Below are 23,069 nucleotides of genomic sequence, written 5' to 3'. Positions count from 1 at the left end.
CAGTATGTCTGGGTACATATATACAAAACAGTGAAACGAGGAAGCTTACCAATCAAAAACTGGATGGTATAACAGAGACACAATACAAACTTTCTATGTAAAAGTCACTGGATCCCAAGCCCAAATACAACAACAACATCTTCAGGAGGAACCTAAGAAATATCTATCTCTTAAGTTCCTGGAGAAATATAGTTGGTACATATTGAACAACTAATGTGACTCACTTTTGTGCAGTGAAACTCAAAATGTAAATTCATATCATCATTAAAGGCAACCAGGATGTAACCTTAAAGCCAAATAGGAATGAAAAGGAACTAAAGCTTTTGAAGCAGACCCTACTAATATATACTATAGTAACAATCTTGCTTTTATGAACCAGTTGTGTGCAGGAGAAACAGGTATCTGTTAAAGTCAAATGGCCATTAAATCTGAATGTATGTAAAATTTACTAGCTTTATCCAGATTTATTACTAAACAATGAGGATTATCCATTGTTTGGAGAAACATTCCACATTCAGATTTTATCTGTTTCATCTAAAGTCCATTGACTGTGTTTGCTTGTGCAAAATTGAGGGTCTAGTATATATTTATTTAGAGTTAGGTTAACTGCTTATTCATCTGGTACTTTGATTAGTGAATGCCTTGGGCAATGGCTGTTCAGTTACATGATGGAAAAGTAACTTTCCATTTCCAGTCCAGATTTTCCTAGTACAGACATAAATTTCATAAAAAAGGAGAAAAACTGCAAATCATCAGACTGTAGCCAGTGTATAGGCCAAATTTAATGTAAATGAAGACGCAATGTATTTGAGCTCAGATGATTATTTAATGCAGACTGATTATACAATAGAACAGGGGTCTTCAAACTTGGCAACTTTAAGACTTGTGGACTTCAACTCTCAGAATTCCTCAGTCAGCCTTAGCAACTGACTCATATTTATGACGGTTGCAGTGTCCTGGGATCATGTAATCACTTTTTGCGACCTTCTGACAAGCAAAATCAATGAGGAACCCAGATTCAGTTAGCAATCGTGTTACTAACTTAACAACTCCAATGATTGACTTAATAATTGTGGCAAGAAAAGTCATAAAAAATGGGGCAAAACTCACTAACAAATGTTTCACCTAGCAACATAAATTTTGGGCTCAATTGTGATAGTAATTTGAAACTACTTGTATTCTATTGATTAGCTGTTCTCATTGTTAGAAAATTTCTTCTTACTTCTAAGTTGTATCTCTCTTTAACAAGCTTTCTTTTCTTGTCCTCTGGTGCTTTGGAGAATGAGTCAATCCCTTCCTCTCTGTGACAGCCCCTCAAGTACTGGAGGACAGTTATCATGTCCCCCCTAATCCTTTTCTTCAATAGGCTAGACATTACCTAGCTCCCTCAACCATTCATTATGCTTTTATACTATCATACAATAATCTTTCTAAAAGTCTGGGATTATGGGTCCATTTTAGGAGAGAAAATGCTACTTTTAACAATTACTCCCTTATTTGTTTAAAAAAAATAGGAAACAAGATTCCATACAAATGTAAACACAAATCTTTAGTAATCTTCACATTTTTAAGAAACAGTACTTTAGAAATATTGTCTTCCTTTGTGTTTAAGGGTTGGGATATATTTATTCAAAAGTTATTTTGAATTTACATTACATCAGTTTTCTTTTAAACTGCAATTGTGCGCCTCAGACTAAACCTTCTCAAATGGTCAACACTTAAACAGAATATTTTTAAAATTATAAATGTTTTGCATTAAAAATGTCACCATTTTCAATATTTAAAAAACCCATTATCATTTATTATGGTATCATTTATCAAGACAAGTTAGGCTTATATATAATGTAAAACAGAGAAATATTAAAGAATACATGGCAGGAATATTGCTAACAAGATACACTCAATATCCATTAAAATAAGGGCTTCACATTTTCTTCAAACACATATCTACATATTGTACATTGGACATGATTTATACATGACTCAAATATCTTAGCTTCTATCCATTTTTTGTCTTCCTTAAGGTATTATTATCCCTTCCAGTATTCACTTTATAAAACATGTTTACTATTTTCAGCAGGAGTTTTTCCATAAAAGGACTTTCGTAGATTGTGATGGTTCGTTAACTTTTTCAGGATCGAAAATATCAGCATCCGCAGTATATTTTCATTCTTTACTTTTAGTGAAGTCATACAATTTCCACTTCTGAGCAAAATGCAACACTTTCTTCCTCTGGTCTTCAAAGTTTTCTCGTAGTCCTTTCCTCCAAAGCCGTGGTTCCAAATCTAGCATGCCACCAATTATTTCCTTTCAAAAAAAGGAAAGAATATTATTTTTCTTAAAATAACCAGAAAAACCCACACCTGTTCGAACAGAGTGTCAAGCAGAAGAAAATCATTCTAGCTTTTCATGTTAAGAAGAGATGAGTCATCTAACTGGCTACCACATTAAAATGTTTTATGCATGCTAGATCTCCCAAAGGCCATGGGAAACTGGGGGTGGAATATAGATTTGAACTAAAATAATTCCCAGTTCATCACCTGCAGAACTAGGTAACATACCTGGAGTTATTCTATGAATCTATTCCTGACGCTTGTAGGAATAGAATATATTAGCTTTTTTTAAAAAAATAACAAACCCATATTAAAAAAAAATTATTTTAAGGAAATACTTATCAACAATTTTCACTTTGCTCCAATGCTTTAACAACCAATTAAACCCCAGATACAAGAAACAATGTTTGTATCCTCAGGTAATTCTGAAGAATATAGTTATAGAACTGTGGGGTGTGGTCCTCTTGGCCCATATATACAGCAAATATCTTAAGTAAATACATAGGAAACACTAATCTTACGAAACAGAAACTGAACATTTTAATACCTTTCCGAAGTAATGAGGGAACTTGTATTGATTTTCAATGACGTGAGCGAAACCATCTTGGAGGCCAAAATCTACACAGAAGTAAGGCAAACCTTTTGGCACCTAAATACAAAAACAAAACAAAACAAAAATCAGACAACGCGTTAGTTATTTCATTCAAACATATTCAGTTCCAAATCCTTAAAATGTTTAAATTGATGGCTGGCTTATTTATTTACCTGATTTATACATCACTCAAATATCTTAGCTTCTATCCATTTTTTGCCTTCCTTAAGATATTATTATCCCTTCCAGTATTCACTTTATAAAACATGTTTACTATTTTCAGCAGGAGTTTTTCCATAAAAGGAATTTCGTAGATTGTGATGGTTTGTTAACTTTTCAGGATCAAATATATCAGCATGCAAAATGCAACACTTTCTTCCTCTGGTCTTCAAAATTTTCTCGTAGTCCTTTCCTCCAAAGCTGTTTCCAAAATTCTAAAGTTTCCAAATTTACTCAAGCTAAATCCCAAATGGGCAGGGCTTTTTATGAGTTTGCATGGGATGCCAGAGAAGCATTGGGTTTTGTCCATAAAAACATAATTTGTCATATAAACATTTAAAATACTATATATTTTTGGAATATTGTTTTTAAATGTTCTTTATTGCACATAGTGTTCTATATAGCTGTGTTTGGCCTGCATTCCAACTATTCTTTGATGGAGTCAGGTAAGCAAAAATGTTGGACTCTCTGATAAAACCTGTGAGTGGAAAGAGGTCAATGTAGGATAGAGATTCCAGCCTAGTTTGCTAAAGCTAAAATTTTGCACTGTGGGCTTGATCTCCTTAACAATCCATGACAAATGGGAGACATGGTGGAAGAAACCCCCAATGGGCAAATTGTTCTCACATGGTCTCTCATCAGAGCTTTCATCAGACAAATTAAAAAAAAAAAGTTGTCTAGAATTATAATACAATTCCAGAGTATTTCAGAAAATAATGGGAACCAACAGCAAATAAAGGTTGACTAATTCTTGAGGAGTACTTCTGAACCTCTACCTATTTCAAAAATACAGGATGTCTTATCTATGGCCATCCTGTATTCTCAAGCAGTGCAAACATCCAATATTTATTTTTAAAGCAGGCTTAATGATATCAATAATCTGGGGAGGGTGTTCTAAGAATTCATCAACACTTTTAAGCACACACTCCCATTGCTGTACAAATAAAAGACATGTGCTTCTATTTTAAAGCTATGTTAGCTAAACATGTTACCATGCCTTTATTTTTTTCCCAAACCTTGAGTTTAAATTTGCTTTGCAAAATTCACCTTTCCATAGTCAATTCAATGTTGAAGAATAACCAGAGAAAGTAAATGGGAATATCAAACAAAGAAAAAAGAAACACAAATGATTTTACGGTACAAGCATTAACCCCTGAAATTTAGTTCTGCAACTATAAAATGAAATGAAGGTTGATACTTTACTTTTTATTCTGAAAATAAATGACCCTACCATTACTACATGCTTTTATGATTTAAGAGAACAGTGTTAAATAACCCATTTCATAACTCACCCATTTTTCTTCTATATAAAGTCAAATAACACAGGAGAACATGCTAATAAAAATATTTTTAAAAATTGGCAGTAGATAGGACTCTATATACTAAATTGGGAATAAGTAACATTTTTGCCTATCTTAATCTTGTACCTTTAATTTCTGTGATATTATTAATTGCTCCTTTCCCAGCCTAAGGTTGCTTAGTATGAAAGATAACAATAGAAATAAAGACACACTGCAAAGGAAAACATCTCTAGTATTATTTTTAATGAAGTTTAATGATGTTTTTGTGACCAACATAAAATATTATAAAAATAAAATCAGCACAGGAAAAAAAAGATAAAGTTATGCTGGAATGAGAGAAGAGCATTCTATGGCTTGTAACACAATGATTCAGGGTGGCAACCTCATTAACTGGCCTGCTAATAAACAGGTGGCTTTTTGGCAGACCTGTCAGCTATGAGGGCTTGTTGTAAATAGGCAAGTTCTGTGCATGTAAAAGTATCTGTGACATGCTTTCAAAATTACAAAATGTTGTCTAATCCTGAACTAGAAAGTCTGCTCTATGTTTGATTTAGAATCTTCTTCTATTTTCTCAAAACCTCAAGGCCATTGTATATGGAGAGAGGGAGAGAAGGAGAGGGAGGGAGGGAGAGGGGGGGGGAGAGAATATGACTGATTGATTTTGGAGACTTCTGAATATTTAGTTGCCCTGAAGAAGAACTATGAATTAGGAGCTACAGAAAGATAAATAATAGCTGCTAGGTCTGTACAAACACTGGATGAGACATTTCAATTGACAGATTGCCATGGATCTAGTAATTAGATTTCCCTACATAATGAACTCCCAACATAGTGGTTTAGGTGTTTGGACTAGATTTATTTATCCAATTTCTACATTGCCCATCTCACCTAAGTGACTTGGACAGTTTACAAATAAAAAACATATAGCAATGTAAAAACAGAGTTAAAACTGAATTAAAACCAAGTTGAAATTAGAGGTTATAGATTTAAAGGTTAGGAAGTTAAAGAGGCTTTGAAAAGTTAAAGATTCAAGGCCAGTCTCCACCATGGAAGCTAAGTAAGTGACTTTGGGCTAATCATTATTTCTTGATCCCAAATACCTCACAGAGTAGCTATTTAGAAAATAAAAATGAAAGATGTTCTCTATATAAGCAGCACTGAACCCCCGGAAGAAAGACAGGATAATAAAGTTAAATAAAATAGCCTTTCTTCCCAATTCTTCTGAAGGAAACAAACTATATATCTGAAAATTTCAGCTAGAAAATTTTAAATTATTTCAACATATAGCATATAACCCAATTCAAGTTCCCATAATCAAAGCCATACATCTTTCTCTAAACTCTTAGTGAACTTGTTGGGACTCGATAGAGTAATTACATACGTAAGACACATGGAATTGAAACAGTGAAAATCTGCCAATAAAGCCGATACCTTCAAGAACTTACAAGATAATTAAAAAGTATTCCCATTTCAAGAGTTTCATTGAAATATACAAGTTACTACGGTTAGATTTAGCCTTGGAATTCAGATTTGTTTTTTTTCATCAATTTAATTTAATGTATTTTTCTATGTAGTCTTTTTATATATATATAAAAACACTGTCTTTTAAAGCATTGCTCACATTCCCATGTAGAAATCAGCTTTGCATTACAAGAGACGAGCTTGGAATACATACCGATTTACGAACATCTTTTGAACCTAGATTAATTAGCTTTTTATTCATGGCCCACTCTTCATCTGATTCCATTATAGCTTTCTAGGGGAAAAAAAATATTGCAAGAATATATAAAACTTCCACAAAATGACAAAGTGTGACATAAAGTAGAATTCTATTTGGACCTCTCCCAATTCCCCAAATTGCGATCAGAAGGGAGACTGCAGGTTCTTTTTTTTTTTCCCCGTTCAATTGTGTCAGATTCTCAGAGACTACAGGTTTTTTTTAGCAAGGTTTTACAGAAGTGGTTTGCCACTGCCTCTTCCATAGCAGTGTGAGAAAATAACTGGGCCAAGGTCACCCCAACTGGCTTTGTGCCTGACAGTGTCCTGATTTCTAGCTTGATACCTTAACCACTACACCAAACGGGCTCTCAGAAATTTCATTTGTACATATTAAATATATAATTCAATTTATGTATTAGATTAAAGCATAATGAAGACTGATGTAGTAATAACTGTACCTTTCTCTTTTTATTTTACAGTTTCAGAACTGCATTTTAACTTTAATCTGACATAAATGGTTTCAAAATAAGAAGGTTCACTTTATGGAATTATAAATGCTATTGGTCCTTAGTAATTGTGACAATTATGTGAACTCTACTTACTGTATGTGTATACACACTCACACTCAGCACCACTACTATCATCTCAAAAAAAAAAATTCAGGCCAAAGAATCATAATGTCAGTAAAAGCTCCCATATTTATTAATATCTTTACATGCAGTTTAAACTGCTTCAAAATACACAGTATATAAAGGCATTGTGGGTTCAACACGTCTGTTTGGACAAATATAACCAAAGCAACCATCTTTAGAAAAATTTGGTTTCCATTTTAAAACATCCTATATTTCACTTCTGCTGGTGGGTCTCATTCATGAAAAAAAAAAGTTTGCTTTTCATCTCTGTCCTGGGAAGTGGACCAAAGCAGATAATACCAACTCCACAGCTAGTTCAATTTGACTATTTCCAGGTAGTGGTATACTTTAAAAATACTATATTGCCCAAAAAAAATGCTAATTATCATCAGCGAGCCATAATCTTTTTGCTGGTGGAAGGTCTTGAAAATAAATAAATAAATATAGTTTCTGTGAAGTACAATAAAGGGAAGTACGATAAAATGAGATATGCCTATACTAGTTTTGGCTAACTTTCTTATAAAAACAAATCATTTAAGAACCTGAATTCAATATTATCATGAGTAATTTCATACAATTCATTTTAGGGTTACTATTGCTTTAGCAGTAGGAGTGAGCTTAAATGGACTCCAGAAGATGGTAGAGGACAGGAAGACCTGGAGGAACGTTGTCCATGGGGTCGCGATGAGTTGGACACGACTTTGCAACTAACAACAACAACAACATTGCTTTAGGACTGAAAGAAAACCAAAGATGATAAAAAAAAAAGTTACCTTGAAATAGATGGGTGCCATATCCCCCACTTCCTTTGGGAGAGGAATACATTCATATACCATGTGATATTGTTTGCTTATACTTAAATTTGTCTCCAAAAAGACACAATCCAATTCTTCATCTTCAAACATCTTTACCAAGGTTTTTCTGAATATCTGGTACAAGAAAAAGTGGGATGGAGGGGAGGAAGCGTGTGAGAGAGAAGAAAACAGTTCCCAACCTTAACATTTTTAGGCAATGTGACTCCGTAAATGTCTGCAGTGAACTGAGAAGGTTCATCTTGTTGCATGCAAAATAAGATATAACAAACTGATAATTGAACATACTGGATAATTTTAAATATTTATACAATATGCAGAATGTCAAGAGGATCTTCTTGTGGATTCCCTTGATGCAGAGAGTCTTCTTATATGTCAAAGGAAAGCCATACTGCAGTTCATTTATTGGGTAACATAAATGAAGGTAGAAACAACAGGAGGTCCTTTTAGGCACATTTATACAGAGGTTAATCTCTTGTCTTATACTGACTCCAAATGCCACCATTCTTCCACTCTGCCTTCCATTTACATAATTTGTCAAAATGTGATATTTTCATCAGGCTTTATTGACCTTTAAGTGCTATAATAAGACTCCCTTAAAGAAAAGCAATCATCTCTCATCTCTGTTCGGCAGAAGTTTATCCAACCTGTTAACTGTAACAGACTTGACCTTTGTTCACGTTCACTCATTCTCCTACATAGGATGGGATGTCACAAATCATTATGGAGAGAATCAGTTTGTATCTGCCCTGGTGTTTGGAAACTGGGACTTTTTAGAAATAAACGGAAAAGGCGGAAATCACAGTCCAGATTTCCATTAAATGAAAGATGAGTCTATAACCCAAACTTGAAATGTTGTAATAATATTCAATAAAGAAGATGAAAGTGCTGAGAACTTGAGGTCTTCAAAATAATAACCATAAGTCTGTATCTGCTTGAATCACTGGCCGATTGTACAGCATCATATATTATAAAACTCACATTTCATAATATAAATAAGCCAAGTAAGATGAGGAAACGTACTATACTAACTCATGAAATACAGTTTCAAACTTTATTATTTAATTATGAAAGCAACTATTTATTGTGTAATACCAGATATGCAAGGAGAAGCAAATGAAACTTTTTGCATTTGCTACTTAGGCCAAACATCCATACAGAATAAAAGAAAAAATGAAAAGCAGTACATTCTTATAAAAAAAATCAAATACTAGTACATCTGATAATGGCAGCCTAACCACAGAAGGTTGCATTATTTTCTTGCTAACAATTATGTAACTTTCTGAACTGCCTTATAATAAATCAGACCACTTGTCCTTCCAGAAAAACATTACATAGTTTGAAGGGCAGAAATGCTCCAGAGGCTTATGCAGAGTTCCCCCTGACATCCATTATTTGTTATTTGAACTATTATTGTCTAGAGGTGCCAGTTTGAATCTAGGACTTGCATATGTTCTGCCGTAAGTTATGGTCACAAGAATCCCAGGATGAAAGGTACCAGATCTTTTGTTTTCACAAAGCACCAGAAACAATGACAAACCAAATAATTTAATAGCCTGATGCTGGCTGCCAAGATGCTTGGTGCTCCAGTAAAGTAATACAGTGTTAGTGGCAGTGTTGAAAGAAAACAAAATACGACAAAAACCTAAGTAAGGCATGCTTTAAAAAGGAGACTGAGGCAAAGTTTAGACCAGTGGTTCTCAACCTTTTTAATGCCGCGACCCCAACTGGTCGTAAGTCGAGGACTAAACCGGTCATAAGTCGAGGACTAAACCGGTCGTAAGTCGAGGACTACCCAACCGGTCGTAAGTCGAGGACTTTCCCTGCCCGGGAGCGCCGCACATGCGTGGTTCTGCCCCTTGCGCCGGCCGAGGCGTAGCTGGCAAGCGGCAGAGACGGAGCAGGCCGACCACCAGCTGGTCCAGCCCAAGGGAGGTAAGGCACCCGCTGGAAAAGGGGAAAAAAATGTCGGACAAAAAAAATGGCAGACAAAAAAATGGCGGACAGCCTTACTTGGCGACCCCCATGAAGTGGTCGATCGACCCCAAATGGGGTCCCGACCCACAGGTTGAGAACCACTGGTTTAGACTATACGTCAAGGCAAATCTCTGCAAAAAAAATATTTGGAGAAAATCTGAAGACAGCCAACAAACTTCCATTTCAGATTTTTGTTTCACTGTGCTTTGTCTTGAGAATTCTGATCAGCCTCAAGGTTGTTGCAGACAATTAAATGCAAAATAAACAGAAACAACCCCCTAGCCAGCATCTTCGAGAACCATTTAAAATTCTGCTTTGTCACAGCAGTTACTAGAACGAGGCTAGGTTATCATCCAGCACTATAGTAACAAGTACCAGGTTTAATTCTATAGAAGATTTGGGAGACAATTTTGATAGTTTTATAAATGTTGCTTGAAGTTAGCAAAGCTGAAGTTGCCTAGATTCCCAGAGACTACTAAAAGTTGTTACTTATGTATTTTGTTTATGTATTTTGTATGGCTGCCACCTCACCAAATGACTCTGAGCAACAAACAAAACTTAAAGAATAAAGACAATTAAAATAATACAAATATTAAAATACATAGCAGCCGAGAATAAAGCATCCATCATAATGACTAAATTAATGACCTAAAATTGCTTGGCAAAGGGATCAATGTTCACCTGAAAAGCCCAGTAACATTAGCCATAGAGTAATATTTTAAATCAGAGCGTCCTGTCAATATTTTTGAACTTAAGAACAAAACTGGAAACAAGAAATCCTGCCTCCCAAAATGTCATTTCCAAAGAGAAGTACACTCAGTGCAGCAGAGACCAACCAGTGTAATTTTTAATTTTTACCAATTTCCCTTCCCTGTAGCCTTATCTGCCATGTCTGGGAACACAGAGACAGCAAGAGTAAGAACAACAAACATTACATCTCCCAATTTACCAGCATCAATGTCACACAAGCCAAGTTTCTCCCTTGGGAAACTGACAAAATCCACAGCATAACATGACTGATGGAACAAGAGACTTAAGATTAAAATAGATCAAAGAGTAAAGCTTGACTTTCCAAAAGACATGGCTCGGCTCGGCTCAGCTCTGAGGCAAAGGCCTTTGCTAGGACTATCAGCTCTGAGCTTAAAAAATCTGGATGACCTTTTGAAGGCGAGACAAAAGGCTATTTTATATTTCTTTCCTGCTACAGAGTGATCATCGGGATTTCTGCAACCGAGATCCAATAGCCCTCACTTGTTATAGATTTCATTAAACCTTCTCTGAGATGTTGTATTTCATACCTGTGATCAGAGTGCAATTGTTTATGGCTCAACTGCAAACTTCATATATTTCAGACTGAAATCAATAATGGCAGCATTCCAAAGGATATGTCTGACACCCATTTTTAATATTGCTTTTCCTATTTGTTTGACTACAACTAAAGAGAAAAAAAAACCCCACTGTCTTTCTTATTGTCTGCAATACATTAGAATCTGTTGGGCAAGCCGAGTACAAGAGGTGATTTTAAAAGATCTTTATTTTGTAAATAATATGGTTGTTGAATATTGCAGCTGACAAAACCAGGCTTTATTAACAGCAAGCTAATAAAGATTAAATAGTTACATGTCCAGTTTCTGTGCCAAGTAAATGTGTCCGTTTCAAGCAACAGAGGCGAAGGATGAACAGGGATTTGAGAGAAATGCTCAGGATTCCCAGTTTTATGAAATTATTCAGTACTCTCTCTACACTGGGGATGGATAACTTAATATAGGATTGCATTCGCATTGATCTGGAAATTGAAATATTATGACATAACCCAGCCATGGCTGTGCCAATAATCATTTTGTAAGTGCTGTCCAAGATATTTTGGCATGGCACCAGGGGCACCCCTGGTTATACTATTGGCACCCCTAGTGCCATACCAAAATATGTTGGATAGCACTTACAAAACCTGTGCATTGACAAAATTTCCATCTGTCAATTAAAAAGGCCACACTGCTTGGATCTGCACATATATTACGTGCCAATAAGTTAGAACATCCTGCAGGAGTAGTCAACCTTGGCTCTTTTATGACTCGTGGACTTCAACTCCCAGAATTCCTGAGCCAGCACAGACTCGTATTACACACGAGTCATAAAAGAGCCAAGGCTGACTACCCCTGTTCTACAGGAAGGCCAATATCAGCTAAAGAACTGGCAACTGTAATTTCATATTTTTCTGTATATGTGTGTAAAGCCGAAGAAATAGTGGAACATTTATTTAGGTGCTGCAACAAGATCAAACAGACTGATTAGAAACATGACAAAGAAGCAACAATGGTGCATTGGAATATCACTTGCCTGCAAGCAGGGACTGGTGGGACCACAAAATAGACAAAGTAATAGAAAATGAACACCCCAGAGTTAACAATTGTTGATAAGAAAGACAAAAAAAAAAGGCTGGATAGGAGACATTGCAATGCCTGGAAACAGCAGAATAGAAGAGAAACAACTGGAGAAAATCACAAAATATAAAGACTTGAAAATAGAAGTAGAATGACTACGCCAAAATAAAGCAAAAAAATAGTACAATACAGGTGGTCCTCGACTTACAACCATCCTCACACTTACAACCATCGCAGCAACATACAGTTACATCATGTCATCAAAATTTGGGCTCTTAGCAACTGGCACGTTATCTTAACAGCTCTTACGTCATTGGTTAGGATTTGAACTGTTAAGATTGTGAATTGAATTGAATTGAAGATCAAATCAAAGGAGAGGGAGGGAGGGGGAGGGAGAGGAGGAGGAGGGGGAGGAGGAGAAACCAATAATTAAAATCACAGAATATTTTAATCAAAAGATACATTTTTGGTTATCTAGTCCACCATCACACATGTGAAAATCCAGCCCTTTGGAACATCTCAGATAAAGGGAAGACATGATACACCACACACTATCAAATATTTCCCAAATTAATTTGAGCTGACAATAGAATATTGTACTGAAAATTTTTCAGTGTGCAAATTGAATAGCTTGTTTTTTACATCTAAACACTTCTTTAGCCCAATAAGAACAATGAAAGTATGCATTTGCTCAATGAATCCATAATTGGTAACACAACTTTGATAAAATTTCCTTGGTGGAATGGATAGATCTTTCAGTATATATGTATATATTCAAGGATTGCTACCATATTTGAGTATTTATATTTAGCTTTTCACTGAATTTCAGTTTTCTCTATCTGAGGAATGTGAGGATTCTTTGAAGGCTCTTAAGGGCTTAAATGATCTCTAGTAAAAACCATTAATCATCCCAAATAAATATTATCTCCAAAGATAAACTGTCTATTTTTTAAGTTCAATAAAAATAAATATCTGACTTGGTCCCTAGAACTATTACAAATTGACGTGATGGCCCGGTGTCTGGAGGCCGTACGGGTCTGGATGGGGAGAAACAGACTCAGGCTCAACCCTTCCAAGACTGAGTGGTTGTGGCTGCCGGCTCCCAGGTATGGTCAGCTGATTCCATCGCTGACGATAGGGGGCGAAACCCTGGCCCCCTCGGAGAGGGTTCGCAACTTGGGGGTCCTCCTGGACCCACGNTCGGCTCGGCTCAGCTCTGAGGCAAAGGCCTTTGCTAGGACTATCAGCTCTGAGCTTAAAAAATCTGGATGACCTTTTGAAGGCGAGACAAAAGGCTATTTTATATTTCTTTCCTGCTACAGAGTGATCATCGGGATTTCTGCAACCGAGATCCAATAGCCCTCACTTGTTATAGATTTCATTAAACCTTCTCTGAGATTTTGTATTTCATACCTGTGATCAGAGTGCAATTGTTTATGGCTCAACTGCAAACTTCATATATTTCAGACTGAAATCAATAATGGCAGCATTCCAAAGGATATGTCTGACACCCATTTTTAATATTGCTTTTCCTATTTGTTTGACTACAACTAAAGAAAAAAAAAACCCCACTGCCTTTCTTATTGTCTGAAATACATTAGAATCTGTTGGGCAATCCGAGTACAAGAGGTGATTTTAAAAGATCTTTATTTTGTAAATAATATGGTTCTTGAATATTGCAGCTGACAAAACCAGGCTTTATTAACAGCAAGCTAATAAAGATTAAATAGTTACGTGTCCAGTTTCTGTGCCAAGTAAATGTGTCCGTTTCAAGCAACAGAGGCGAAGGATGAACAGGGATTTGAGAGAAATGCTCAGGATTCCCAGTTTTATGAAATTATTCAGTACTCTCTCTACACTGGGGATGGATAACTTAATATAGGATTGCATTCGCATTGATCTGCAAATTGAAATATTATGTCATAACCCAGCCATGGCCGTGCCAATAATCATTTTGTAAGTGCTGTCCAAGATATTTTGGCATGGCACCAGGGGCACCCCTGGTTATACTATTGGTACCCCTAGTGCCATACCAAAATATGTTGGATAGCACTTACAAAACCTGTGCATTGACAAAATTTCCATCTGTCAATTAAAAAGGCCACACTGCTTGGATCTGCACATATATTACGTGCCAATAAGTTAGAACATCCTGCAGGGATAGTCAACCTTGGCTCTTTTATGACTCGTGGACTTCAACTCCCAGAATTCCTGAGCCAGCTGTGGAATTGAAGTCCACGAGTAATAAAAGAGCCAAGGTTGACTACCCCTGTCTACAGGAAGGCCAATATCAGCTAAAGAACTGGCAACTGTAATTTCATATTTTTCTGTATATGTGTGTAAAGCCGAAGAAATAGTGGAACACTTATTTAGGTGCTGCAACAAGATCAAACAGACTGATTAGAAACATGATAAAGAAGAAACAATGGTGCATTGGAATATCACTTGCCTGCAAGCAGGGGCTGGTGGGACCACAAAATAGACAAAGTAATAGAAAATGAACACCCCAGAGTTAACAATTGTTGATAAGAAAGACAAAAAAAAAGGCTGAATAGGAGACATTGCAATACCTGGAAACAGCAGAATAGAAGAGAAACAACTGGAGAAAATCACAAAATATAAAGACTTGAAAATAGAAGTAGAATGACTACGCCAAAATAAAGCAAAAAATAGTACAATACAGGTGGTCCTCGACTTACAACCATCCTCACACTTACAACCATTGCAGCAACATACAGTCACATCATGTCATCAAAATTTGGGCTCTTAGCAACTGGCACATTACTTTAACAGCTCTTAGGTCATTGGTTAGGATTTGAACTGTTAAGATTGTGAATTGAATTGAATTGAAGATCAAATCAAAGGAGAGGGAGGGAGGGGGAGGGAGAGGAGGAGGAGGGGGAGGAGGAGAAACCAATAATTAAAATCACAGAATATTTTAATCAAAAGATACATTTTTGGTTATCTAGTCCACCATCACACATGTGAAAATCCAGCCCTTTGGAACATCTCAGATAAAGGGAAGACATGATATATCACACACTATCAAATATTTCCCAAATTAATTTGAGCCGACAATAGAATATTGTACTGAAAATTTTTCAGTGTGCAAATTGAATAGCTTGTTTTTTACATCTAAACACTTATTTAGCCCAATAAGAACAATGAAAGTATGCATTTGCTCAATGAATCCATAATTGGTAACACAACTTTGATAAAATTTCCTTGGTGGAATGGATAGATCTTTCAGTATATATGTATATATTCAAGGATTGCTACCATATTTGAGTATTTATATTTAGCTTTTCACTGAATTTCAGTTTTCTCTATCTGAGGAATGTGAGGATTCTTTGAAGGCTCTTAAGGGCTTAAATGATCTCTAGTAAACACCATTAATCATCCCAAATAAATATTATCTCCAAAGATAAACTGTCTATTTTTTAAGTTCAATAAAAATAAATATCTGACTTGGTCCCTAGAACTATTACAAATCATCATTAGCAAGGTTATCATTGTGGCTTGTTTTGCCAAGGCCTTAAACTGAAAGATTTAAATTTTGAAACATTTTTATTTCAGTAACAGTGAGATTGTCAACAAATGCATTGTGATTTCTTTTGAGAAAACTGGTCTTCACAGAAGTCTGAAAAACTCCAGTAAAATACTTTTTTTTTTATCAAAAGCATTTTGGAAGAAAACAGACACACTACATATTTTACAGACCATATTTATGTTTTATTTACTATGTTTTCTCTCTTCTTCTAGAAGAGATAACGACACTTTATACACAGCTCTCAAGGAATGTCTAAACTTGCAGTCCTCATCTAGTGGGCTACAAACTCTTAATCCTAAGAATGTAAGATTACTTTTCTTGCCAAACTTTCATAATTCAAAGGACTAATTCCACAATTTGGCAGAATATGAATTACAATACTAGTCATCCATAGAAATTCAGAAGAAAGGGGCACATCAGCTGTTCTGTAAAGCAGTGGTCCCCAACCTTTCTGGCTTGGTGGACCGCCGGAAGTGGCAAGGGGGAGCAGACGGTTTAGCATGTGCATGCGCCGCTTTCACAAATGCAGTTTCCCACGTGTTTGCCCACCACTTCTGCAACCCAGTTCCAAACAGGCTACGGCCCAGAATTGGGCCAAGGCACGGGGGTTGGGGACCTCTGGCGTAAAGTACATACCAAAATCAAGCTTGGTACCATGATATACCTACAGCACATCATAAAAAGCTGGATCAAACTAGAAGCTGAGCTCACCTGAATTTCCTCCCAAATGTCTTCATCTAGAAGTGTGGCAGCAGTGTAATGCTGCATAGGAATGATCAGGCAATGACCTTCGGTAAGAGACTGGTATCTTGGCACGGATAAGTACACCTAGAAAAGAAAATGCAACGTTTGATCATTATTGCATATTGACCTTATGATTTCCATGAATCATTCTTGTCAAACTAGACATGATATAAAACTTGCTTAGAGGGACTCTCATTTTAAAGGAACTAAAAGTTCCAGCACTGGGGAATCTGCTAAACAGTTTCCATATTCCACGGTTTTATATATCCATATAGAATATATGGGTCAGGTTCCTGATGAGAAAAAGTGGCAAAACAGGAAACATTATTATTTCTCAGCTATAAGGTTGTTTTGTTTGTATATAGAATCTGAAAAGATACGAAAGATTGCCATATCATCTAATTTGGACTGGAATCCCTTCATTGAATATATTCAAGCACAGGCTGAACGTCATTCGTCAAGGATGCTGGATTTCTGCAAGGACCAGAAGATTGAATGTGATGGCTTAAAATGGTTTCTTTCAACTCTTTGAAATTAATTCCAAATACATTTTATAAGGAGGATAGACTATAACCATTGTTTTTTTTAATATCCAAATGACTTTGTTTGTCTTTGTGCTTTTGTTTTTTCTACCAATTATAATTTCACCTTTCCTCTATGACTCTTCTCTTGCAACTCAACTCTGCTGTGGCCTCCTAATTATTTACTCTCCTTGTGCCACCTAAATATTCAGAACTTGTGTATCATTGCAAGAAGGTCATCAACAAATCTGAAGTACTGAAGATTAACTATTATCATTCAAGACATATTCCTATTTGCTGCATCCTTGAAGAGGTTTTTTCCTCTTAATGGAAGAGCCAGGGTTATTCAAAAGCAATCAGTCATGTCATAAGAAGCAATCTTAATTTTAATTTCATAATATCATGCACAAAAAGCCGCCTCCTTTTGGTTCGTCCATTTATATGTCAAAATAACCGATGCTGCTCCCTTACCTTGTTACCAATTGCAATGATTAGGTGTTTAGGAAGTTCAGAGCTACCAAAACAATGAGGGCATTTTTCCATGCATGCAGCAAGCCGTTGATGCTCACGGATTGCTTGGTTTCTCTCCCTTTCGTCCGCTTTTCCACTTTCCTCTCTCTTCGCTGCTTTGGAAACAAACATGTCATCCAGAGTGTAATAATCTCTATCAGTTTTGTCTGAAAACTAAGCAAAAGATAGTTCAAGTGAGCTGGAAAACTAAACTTGGATTATAAAATTTATTTGATGACTTCTATACACTCACTACCTCTAAACGTAACAACTAGCACTGTGGTGTTTTGCCAAGGGCAAAGGCACAAAGTGGAGTGGTGCTATGTGCACAACCTCCAAGTACTCAGACGATGCTGGGATTGCCATGAGATGGCTGTATGTGCACTCACATACAAAGACAACATGTGAAAACTCCAAAAGCAGTCATACTGAATCTTCAGGAAGATGTAATTGCTTCCAAGCTCAAAGGAGTGTTTTTCAACCAGTGAACTCTGTGAAGCTTTATTGGAGATATTTGCACAGCCCTAATAAAAACCAAATCTCATTTCATTTTTATTAAGGCACCCTGCTTTTCATCAGTGGGAGTTGCTGCCACTGAATAAAGCCCATAGCTTGTCTTTATTCTTGTAATCTTCATTAGATGAAGAATTTGGGATAATGCAAATTTCAAGTAATGACAACAGCAGCAACTGGTTAAGCAACAGTCATGATAGCTGCTCCAGGTATGGAAAAATGAGAATATACCATTAAAGGAAGAAGTGATAAGAAAAATCCTGGATTGTGCTGAGATGAACAAATTAACAAAAGATATAAAATAAAAGGAAGATACAGAGTACTATCTAATATGGAATAAGTGGTATGATTGGTTGGAGACTAGAAATAATAAAGGAGAATAAATGTGGAAAGGTCAAAAGTGGAAAATGTGTGTATAATAATGTATAGTAATAATAATATGTATTATTTTTAGTATGAGGTATAGTATGAAGGAAGAAAAATGTAAACAAGAAACAACGGGACAACAAGGACAAATATATCTAAAGAAGAATAAGGGAGGGAAATGTAAATAATAGAAGCTTACCATTACGAAATTGCTGTTAAAAAAAGGAGGAGTATACACTGTGTGTGTATGTGTGTTATGTTTTGTTGTTTTAAAAAATAAAAAATTAAAAAAAAAATTAAAAAAAGAAAAATGAGTTCTTAGATGAGTGGAATCTATTAAATCAAATTTATATAGGGATATACAAGGCCAAACTCTGTTATGTTATTAGAATCATCCTATAGATTTGAAATAGGAAATCTTTTTCTTTTGGTGTCTGGCATTCACAGCCCCCTCTCCTCTTGAGGAGGCCACCCAGCTGGCTTCATGCCCAAGATGGGACAAGAACTCACAATCTTTCAGTTTCTATCTTGATGCCTTAATTAATCACTATAGTAAATTGGTCCTTTTATAAAACAAAAAACTATTTTTGTTACTGTGTGGTAATCTAAAGTATTTATGAAGCTAAGCTTGTAATTTCATGAACTGATTTTTTAAGTAGCGTTTTTTTTTAAGTTTAATTCTGGGGTCATTTAAAATTCCACAAGTCACTATCTTTTAATATATACTGACAGCATAACACTCAGTGACACGGAAAGTTAATATAAAACAATTTTAAAGTCTTGACAATATATCATACACAGAATGGTTTCTGTATTTTTTTCCTTGTACTAATTAATCTGAACAACACACTGAATTTTAAATTAACTCATATTATAAATTATTTTAAAGGAACATATAAAGGAAGAGAGCAGGTTTTAAACCTGGGTTGTCTTGTATATGCGTTATGTTTTCATTTTGTTTTCTGTTTATTTTACTTTTTTGTGCCTTTCGGGTTTCAGAAGTGGGTTTTTTGTTGTTTTTGTTTGCCTCTTTGTTTTGTGTCTTTGAATCAGTACTGACTCCTAGCAACAGCATAGACAATTCTTTGCAGCATTCTTGGCAAGATTCTGGAAATGGTTTGCCATTACCTCCTTCCTCCTAGTGCTGAGACAGTGATTGGCCCAAAGTCACCCAACTGGCTTAAATTGTGCCTAATGAGGGACTAGAATTCATGGTCTCCTGGTTTTGAATCCATACCTTAACTGCTACACTAAAGTAGCTCTCTTTTGTATACTAAAGCAACTTAAGAAACAGCATCATTACTATTCCAGCAATGAAATCACTAGGAATCAAGTATGCCTTGCACCCATCTGGTGAAAAAGCAATCACATGAAAAGTACTTTGCTTATTGATATACAAGACCCCTGCTGGATTAAAATATAGGCCTAGAGTAGCACTTTCTTTTTATGGTGACTAAACAGATACTTATAGAAGTCCAATGAGGATATGGAATAAATCAGTAATATCACCGTAATAGATATGAAGAGGCATATAGCCATAACAGTTAATAGCCTCCAACTATTTTACCCTTCGTGAATTTCTTTAATCCCCTTTAAAGACTATCCAAATTACTATCATCATTTTAACATCATTCTATTATGGAAGAAGAAAATGTCTCTCTTTTTTTTAATGCTATGTATCATGCCCCCTCTCCACCCTATATCTTTTCACCTTTCTCTTTTTTTTTAATGTGAACTATCTTTATTAAAAGTTACTGTTCTATCTATCTGTATTTCTATAGAAACCACACTCAATACTCCCAAGTTACAGTACTGCAGTCTGGACAAGAACAGGACACATTAATGGAGCCCAATTATAGGAAAAGTGCTGAATTCAAAGGCTCAGATCCAATTCTCAGAGGCTCATTATCCACTAGGAGAATGTATCTTACATGTCTTGAAGAATATATGCCGTGGAAAATTCCTAATGAACACTCACTGAACAATGTATACAGACTGCAAATGCCCCCTTTTTTCACAAGATCACTTGATGTTTGCCATCAAATCAGTGTCAACTCTTAGCAACATACAGATCCTTTCTAGAGTGAAATGTTGTATATAAATCCAACATTATTTTATAGGTGATGTCTTGCTGCCCAAATATGCTAATTATGACTGTATCATATAGTATGCTTGGCTTCTTCTGCCTCATTGATCCAGACTTAGGGCAGTGTTTCTCTCCATGTTCAATACAACCAGAATAAATCATGCAAAACTAAGCATAACATATACTATCTATTGGCTTATAAGGCAATTTGGATATGAGTTACAGAATTCAAACTTTCTTAACATAGATTATTAAGTCTTATATTTAAAGCACAAATTATGAGGAAACCATATTGCAGGATAGGTCAATTAGACTCAACACTTCATCTATCATTAACATCAGTTTTTTTCCTTACCAATACCATCTGTAACTGGAAAAAGAACCCAAAAACATGCTTTAATAGGTCTGTAATGATGTGTGGGTTTAAAGAATTATATTTTTTGAGACAAAATATATTATCAATTTATTGTTTATTTCCCACTAGTGCTTGCTTTTGATACGGCAGTATAGTTTGACAGTATTTTTATACTATACTATTACTATTATTCGAATAGCATTATTTTTCAGGTCTTTAAGGTGATGTCACCCCTTTTCATTTTCCTTAAAATATCCAATATTCACTTAAAATGATTTCTTTAAAAAAAAGTGTATGTTTTCAAACCATTCATTCAGTCATTCATTTACAGGAAATACGAAAAGACGGCTAACATAAAGAATTGTGTGTTTCCTAGAAATTCACCAGCCCATTAACATTGCTGTGGTTCATACTCAGAGGAAGATTTCTGCAATTCAATGCTATGTTTATGTTTGAAAGAAGAAAAATCTCAACCAAGTCACCCATAAAATTATTTCCACCAATATTGATAGAAAGCAGTCCTGAAGAAAGCTCATTAGAAGGTTTCCAAAATACATCATCTTTTCACCAGGTTTTAATTTTGTGTGAGAGGGTGTTGTTTATCTTCCTTTATTCCATTTGTTTCCAGCATTTTACAGATTGCAGGATGGCTTGGAAACACTATATTAGAGAATGACATGAGTGTGGTCAATGTCTACAAAATGAACGTAAACCAGCACTAGTGAGATAGCTGCCAGAAGGACTAACATGTTCTGGGATGCATTAGAAGAAGCATGGTAACAGACATGTGAAGTCTGCACTGCACTGATATGATCACACCTGGACTTTAAACAATTCTATGTACCGTACTTCATTTCCAGAATATTGACAGGCTACAATGGTTTCAGAAGAGGATGATTAAGATGAAATAGACACTTTTAAAAATGCTCTGTGAAAGCAGGGTTAAGGAGGTCAGGGTGGAAGTACTTGAGATATTCAGCTTGGAGAAAATACACACACATACAAACACAAAGAGTAAAAAGCAGAATCAATAATACCATTTAGATTTCCCTTCAGTTGCAAATTTTATGTTTCTCCTCTCTGTGCAAAAATAAGATTCTAATTATGTCATGCTGACATATTTTCTTCTACATTTATTGGGTTTTGAAAATAATTATGTAGGAAGAAGAGTTTTGAATTCCAGTGAGGAAATAGTTCAAAGTGGCAAGAATTGAAAGTACATTTCATTTTCTTGATTTTTCAGTCATCTATTACAGTTTATTATTTTGAAGCATCAGATAACACTTTAAAGCAAATTCTAGACATGTTGAGACCGATCTATAAGCAATGTCTGCTTTCAGAACAGACACAAGAACTCAAAAATCAAAAGTGAGGAGTCTCCATCAATCATAAACTATATGTGAATTTCCAAATGACACATGTGCACACCGAAAAACACACAGTGTCAGACTATGACTGATTTTCTACTGCAGCAATTACATCTGCCAGAGACAAAGCTTTGAAAATTCTGGATTACCTTTATGCAGTCAATAATGCAATTATATGCAGTATTCTTTAAATACATCACAGTACACAATGCTGAAAAATATCTTCAGAGATCCCCAAAGCAAAATAAAAGAGATCATCCTAAAACTGAGATAAATCTAATGGGAATGTGGAAGAACATTGTTATTTCAAGGAGCTTAGTGATGTATTTTGATTTCTCCTTTATATAAAGAACAGTCTAAAAGTTTAGAGCTCATTGTGAGGTAGTCTGTTTGTTTTTCACTCTTGCTTGCTGAACAAAGAAGCGGGTGGGAGAGAATCTTATGTACCTTCTTCAAAGCTTTTCCCACTGTGAAAGTCTCAGACTTTTGATTTTCATCCCGGAGTCATGTGTCAGTCAGTCAAGGTCGGGATCTTGCAGTCTCATGACCATAGAGGGGACCATGAAGTCAAGTTGCCACATTTTGATAAAAAAAATGAAGGGTGTCATTGTTTGCGGGGAGCTTCTGCATAGAACCTACCACTAGGTATTGTGGAAACTGGCTGCCCTTGAGGTATCTCAGCTGTCATTGTTAAGGAGCTCCCTGGCAGTCTGTAAGAGATTTGACTATTATCTTGCTTTGTATTTATGTTTTTTTATGTTACGCTTTTAATTTTTTTGCTTGAGCGAATAATAAAGCTTAGAATCCCTTTATTTACTGGAGGGTTCATTGTCTCTGGATCCAAAAGAACCAATTGCTTGGGCACCTGAACACTGCCCTGACACTTGGCAAAACAATAAGCTGATTAGTTTTAGTCTCCTCCTCCCTTCCCACTATAAAGACAAGGGTACTTCCTGTTATAAGTCTATCACAGAACTATCTCTGATATGTGTTATGTCAACTAGATGTTCTATTAAAAAAAAGGGCTGGAACCTTTTTCACGCTGACTTCATGAAAAAAGAACAAGAAGAGGGTTGGGTTTTTTAAAAAAA

The 23,069-nt window shown here is 35.6% G+C and overlaps 1 protein-coding gene across 1 annotated transcript in view; it reads right to left on the bottom strand.

Moving 5' to 3' along the window:
- Window positions 1-1,554: 1,554 nt before the first annotated feature.
- The window catches only part of CWF19L2 (CWF19 like cell cycle control factor 2), a 78,262-nt gene continuing 56,747 nt past the window's right edge, over window positions 1,555-23,069 (bottom strand). The window contains exons 13-18 of the mRNA XM_015826765.1: window positions 17,253-17,465; window positions 16,228-16,344; window positions 7,570-7,725; window positions 6,121-6,201; window positions 2,881-2,982; window positions 1,555-2,307 (exon numbers count right to left, since the gene is read on the bottom strand). Coding sequence (XP_015682251.1) covers window positions 2,167-2,307; window positions 2,881-2,982; window positions 6,121-6,201; window positions 7,570-7,725; window positions 16,228-16,344; window positions 17,253-17,465 — 810 coding nt within the window. The 3' untranslated portion in view covers window positions 1,555-2,166. The remainder of the gene's footprint in view (window positions 2,308-2,880; window positions 2,983-6,120; window positions 6,202-7,569; window positions 7,726-16,227; window positions 16,345-17,252; window positions 17,466-23,069) is intronic.

This window comes from Protobothrops mucrosquamatus, unplaced genomic scaffold (assembly GCF_001527695.2).
Source record: "Protobothrops mucrosquamatus isolate PMUCROS unplaced genomic scaffold, P.Mucros_1.0 scaffold3286, whole genome shotgun sequence".
Classification (NCBI taxonomy): Eukaryota; Metazoa; Chordata; class Lepidosauria; order Squamata; family Viperidae; genus Protobothrops; species Protobothrops mucrosquamatus.
Note: the sequence above shows the minus strand (reverse complement) of the source record. Positions and strands in the feature narration are given on the sequence as shown.